The sequence below is a fragment of the Lucilia sericata genome, unplaced genomic scaffold (genome assembly GCF_015586225.1).
Source record: "Lucilia sericata isolate MDLA Ls3-8-SP2 unplaced genomic scaffold, ASM1558622v1 Contig001250F_arrow, whole genome shotgun sequence".
Classification (NCBI taxonomy): Eukaryota; Metazoa; Arthropoda; class Insecta; order Diptera; family Calliphoridae; genus Lucilia; species Lucilia sericata.
Genome location: NW_023995204.1, coordinates 100,765 through 106,035, shown reverse-complemented (window position 1 = coordinate 106,035; position 5,271 = coordinate 100,765). Strand labels below are relative to the sequence as shown.

The 5,271-nt window shown below is 31.8% G+C and overlaps 1 protein-coding gene across 2 annotated transcripts; it reads left to right on the top strand.

The window, feature by feature from the left end:
- The first annotated feature begins 241 nt into the window (after nucleotides 1-241).
- LOC119610618 (acyl-CoA Delta(11) desaturase) lies at nucleotides 242-4,922 on the top strand. Of its 2 annotated transcripts, XM_037965911.1 has the most exons (6): nucleotides 242-275; nucleotides 333-489; nucleotides 3,104-3,337; nucleotides 3,396-3,526; nucleotides 4,017-4,222; nucleotides 4,284-4,922. In XM_037965911.1, exons 3-6 carry the CDS (start codon nucleotides 3,145-3,147, stop codon nucleotides 4,783-4,785), a joined length of 1,032 nt encoding a protein of 343 aa, XP_037821839.1. In that variant the 5' UTR covers nucleotides 242-275; nucleotides 333-489; nucleotides 3,104-3,144; the 3' UTR covers nucleotides 4,786-4,922. The 2 variants fall into 2 exon arrangements, with proteins under 2 accessions (XP_037821839.1, XP_037821838.1); XM_037965910.1 differs by lacking the exon at nucleotides 242-275 and having other exon boundaries at nucleotides 297-489.
- Nucleotides 4,923-5,271: the final 349 nt, after the last annotated feature.

The window sequence follows — 5,271 nt, the reverse complement described above, 5'->3', positions numbered from 1 at the left end:
CAAATAATTAACATTCCTAAATTTAACATTAAAAGCCCTGTGTATTGAAAAAACAGAAATCCAACAGCAAAAAAAAAAAATTAAAAATAAATTAAAAAGAATCCAAATAACGAAATAAAAAGTATTGTATATTTTAGGTATTTAATCCAATATAAATGTTTTTGTACCTCTTTGCAAATGAAACTTATTAAATTATATACTAGAAAGAAAATTATTTAAATATTGAGCTTTGTTTTATTATTATTTTATTTTACATTTCTTCAGGTGTTATTCAGGTGCTATACGATTTTTGGAATTTAATTATTTCATTTGTGATTTGTGATTTCTTTAAGTTCGTTTTAGAATTTGAAATTTAAACTTTAGTTCTTAACTAAACGTGGACGTGTGCTGTTTGCTTGGATCATTTTGGTGCAACGGCTAACAGTGTTAGAGTGTTATAAGTTTTTTTAATTAAGATCCTGGCTTGTAAAAAACAAATATATATAGAAGGTATATAATATTATACTTCAATGTGTGTGTTTTAATTAATTTACAATTTGAAGAAAAACATGATCATTTGATTTATTCTAATAATAATAATTTGGATAAAAATATGAATCTGGTAAAGATAAGATTGGTGCGGTACATGTGACTTTATTTGATGGTTTATATCTGAATTTACATATAATCTTACGAGCATTACCTAAAATGAGCTGGTACTATATAAAAACCCAAGTCCAGTAAATGTGCTCATTAGTTTTCTAAAGCGATAACATAGTGAGACAAAATAAACTAAAATGGAAATACCTGGCAAGTGACCCTATTTGTCTGACAGATATTGTCGAGTACAACCAGAATCTGTTGAAATTTGCTAAATATTTCCAAAATTTTGTGATAAAGTTAAAAACTTATTTAATGTTTTTCGACGGATTGAGAAAGTACAAGCTGAGGCCTTTATAATGATATACATATAAGATAAACGGACATAGTTTTCTAATACATTAATAAGATATATGCTTCCTATATAAAGTACTGTTTAAAAACATCTCCAAAGTTGGAAAATGGACAAAGTCACTTAAAATCGGTTGAGATTAAACTAAGTTACTGACTTATAAGTGCTTAAAGGAACAGTATTTAACCGTATTTAAAAACAGATTTTTCTAATACTCGGAATGTATTTATTTTTGTTGCATAGTGTAATACACCCTGAAAATTTCAGATTCATAACGACAATCGAAAAAAGAAGGTCTTAAATGACGTCTGTCTATCCAAAAACATTAGATATTTATAAAAGCATATGTTTCCCACAAAAATTACCGTTAGTCTCACCTGTAACTTATCGTGCCAAGAAGACCGATTGATCCCAACAAAAAATAATTAAAGTCATACATCGCAAATGACATCTTAATCATATCTGAAAATGTGATTTTATATTTTCCGCTTCATAGGAAGAATGTGTTTTAATTCCAAAGTCCAAATATCGGATTATAAACCCCGGTGCTATCGAGACAGCCCTTTTCGATGGCCTTGTTGAGAGTAGTTCTTATGTATTGTAATATCGGTTCAGTAAGTCTATGTTAAATACATAGTATATAATGGTTTTGGATGTGTTGATTTTTGTCCTCGTTATAACACAAATGTGGCGATACTCCTTGTTTAGAGAAGCCATAGTAGTTGTTGTTGTTGTAACAGCTAAAACGATACAATAATCTAGTTGGCGTATTCTACATCAATGTCCAGGCCTAAAAATTGGGCTACTTCAACTGTATGGGTCCATAAATCCATTGGACGGAGTGAAGTAGGGTTTGGCCGGGCAGATGAATATGTGGTGGGTGTCATGGGGACCCTGACCACATGCAGGACATTCCTTGGGGACGGCACGGTCTATAGGTGACCAGTAGGCATTGAGCCTGTTGCTCCATACCGATCGTAGTTGTGCCAGAACTACTCTTGTTTTCCGCGGCAGGATTTCTTCCGTGTCTGCTATGGGCGGTGGGTGACCACCAAGTATGGTTTTGAATGTGTTGCAACAATTCCAAAGCTTGTTTCTAGAAATCTTATTTATTTCATTAACTTTACAGTTAATGTCGGCAGTAAATGTCATGTGGCTAAATAAGTACCTACAAGGTCGACACTAAAATCTCCGAAAATATATGGTTAAATTGAACTTTTAAATATTTGCTGTTTAACGGTATTCTGAGACCCTAATTTCACCTTTTCTTTAAGGTAGTCTTGAGAAGTTTCTACTTCGTTCTTCATTCAATTTATTTTGCCAATATTAAAGCTTCTCATGTTATCTCAACCTTAGATATTTCTATCCTGTATTTATTGAACGAGACTTTCAGAGAACGGGCCTCTAAGTCAAAAAATGAATAATATTCATAAACAATATATTGGAAGTTCCAAGCTCCCTTAAGTAAGTCCGCCTATTTAACCCCCAAATGTTTACATGGATGTTAAATTTCTTTGTGCAATATTTGAAGATTCTAGCTCTAATAATTTCCGAATATGATTTATGTGTTGTAAGTACGCATGTTGAAAGTCTTCCTTCTCGGTATCTGAATATATAAGACCACTTGCAAGTGAACCTCTTTCCAAGTTTCTCTGAATTTTGCAAAACAATGTCAATAAATCAACATTATGATTCTAATCGGATCATTATCTTCCACAGATAAAAGCGTTTTTATCTTTTTCCCAACTTGCAAATAAATCTACGCCAATAAATTCTCTATTATCGGAGCTATCATCAAAAACAGTCCATGATCAGAAAAATCATTACAAAACTGCTATAAATTTGCATTTCAACATTGATACGTCCCTATTGAAGAACATAATGTATTCACCGATCTTTTAGACATTTTCTAAAGTATAACCCCATTTCTCGGTTTTTATAAAAATCAGGGTAGATACAGTTAACGAAATTCCAAAAATATAGTAAAAAGAATTATATGCAGTACATACTATGTAAAATAATTAATTAATGCATAAACTAACTAATTAAAGAAGACCTAAATGCAAGAATAATTAACAATTTATACAAACAAAAATTAATGAATTCTAGGGCAATACAGGTCAACCAATACACCTTGAATTTAAAGCAAGAAAATTAAATTTATTTTTTCAGAATACTTAATACTTTAGTCGCACAAATACAATCCGAACAAAATGGACACAATGCAACAGAAATCCAATGCTGTGGAAGCAAACAAATCTGAAACGACTGGCGATAATGTGAAAAAATCTTTGAAACGTGAAGCCAGTTGGCCATCGGTATTATTTTACATACATTTACACATACTTGGACTCTATGGTATATTTGTAATGTTCACCAGTGCCTCATGGTTGACGATTATTTTCAGTGAGTCATAGATTTTAAATTTAAGAAATAAGTTTATAATTGAGCTTTTCTTTTACAGCTATCATTTTGTCAGTATTGGGTATTTTGGGAGCTACAGCTGGATCACATAGATTATGGGCTCATGGCACTTATACCGCTTCCACCACATTGAAAATTTTCCTTATGTTGTGTCAAACTTTAGCGGGTCAGGTAAGTTGTGAGAGTTTTTTTATTTAAAATTTTAACATTTTACAACACAGTTTTTATTTTATTAAGCAAAGACAAAATCCTATATTATTATATTGATCATATAGTTGGGTACAAAACCATTGAATAGTTTTCGAATGAAAGCTTTAGTTTGTAAGTTTTTTTGTGTAATTTAATATCAGTAAAGCTTTTTTTCGTTAAGTTCTTGTGTGGATCTTAGCCGCACTTTAGGTCCCCTAATATTTTTCAATTGGAATCATAATTAAAAATTTACATATCTCAGTTTCGATTTATGTATAATGATTTATATTTTGAAGCAAAATTAAAAAAAAAATAAATTCCTTAAGAGATCAATACCTCTTTTTTGAAACAATTTAGGGACTAGTATTTAGTCAATAATTTTAGTCCAAGTACGTTTATAAAATTGGTTCAAATATCAGGAATTCCTACTAGTTATTAATTTAATCCATTCAATTTATTTGTTATCATATAGGGTTCCATTTACAACTGGGTAAGAGCTCATCGTTTGCATCATGAAAAATTCCGTAAGCCAGAAGATCCTTTCTTCAGTAATCGTGACTTTATGTCGGCACATGTTTATGCTCAAGTTTTAAACTACCATCCCGAACAGGAGGCCTTATTGGAAAAAATCGATATGAGTGATTTGGAAAAAGATGGTGTGGTAATGTTTCAAAAAAGGTAAGACTCTCATCCGCGCACCAGAACATTTTTTACTACTATTTCCCTTTCTTTTAAACAGATTCTATTGGCTTTTGTATTTTGTTATTCATGTTTTAATACCCATCAATTCGCCACTCGAATACTGGGGTGACTCATTGGCCGCCTCTATTGTTGTGGCCTTTTCATTGCGTTACATGATTGTTCTCAATCTCTGCTGGCTGGTTAATTCCGCTCATTTAGTTTGGGGTTTGGATAAAAGCTTTAAACCCTCCGATTCGAATAGTGTTTTCTTTATTACCAAAAGCTATTGGCCCCAATATCACTATATGCTGCCCAACGATTATCAAAGTGGTGAATATGGTAATTACGCCACAGGTTGTATTACCGCCATGATACGAGTGTTTGCTGCTTTGGATTTAGCCAAAGATTTGCGTACAATTAGTTCGACTGCAGTGCGCAATGGCTTGACGGAAGCTGTCGAAACTGGTCGCCCCATAGTGGATTGTATTAATGAATTCGCCCGCAAGGAGGAGAAAGATATGCCCAAGAATCATTTCCTTAATAGGGAAAAGTTTATGTAAAAGTTCACACAAATATTTGGGTAGTAAAAATTAATGTAAAAATATTTATACATATATATATATTGTCTTAAAAAAAATTTCGGCTTATATAGTTAAATAAATTTATTTTTGATAAAAATTAATATATAAAATATATATAAAGGGAGTTTTATTTAAAACTAGTGATGACCGGTCCACGTTGCAGGTTCATTGTTAGCCATGTGGAATCTACACGTAAAGGTCTATATACCCATCAAATTTTGCAATAATCGGCTTAGCGGTTTAGGTGTCATTGACTAAAATTTAAACCTTGGCGCCATCTGCCGGACAAATTTAAAATTTACAGGAATACTTCTCACGATCCCTGGAACATATATTTGAAATTTTATCCTATCGATTACGAACAAACATTACTCTTTTATTTATATAGATGTAGCGGAATCTGTAATTTTTATTCATTAGGACTCGAGAAGTATTTTGACCTAATAGTTATTATTTAGTTAACGA

Bases quoted from the DNA above. Each gene is read 5' to 3' on its own strand.
- LOC119610618 (XM_037965911.1), top strand. From the start codon at position 3,145: ATGGACACAATGCAACAGAAATCCAATGCTGTGGAAGCAAACAAATCT. The intron at 3,338-3,395 runs GTGAGTCATAGA...TTTCTTTTACAG, and splicing joins ATGGTTGACGATTATTTTCA to CTATCATTTTGTCAGTATTG. The intron at 4,223-4,283 runs GTAAGACTCTCA...TCTTTTAAACAG, and splicing joins GTGGTAATGTTTCAAAAAAG to ATTCTATTGGCTTTTGTATT.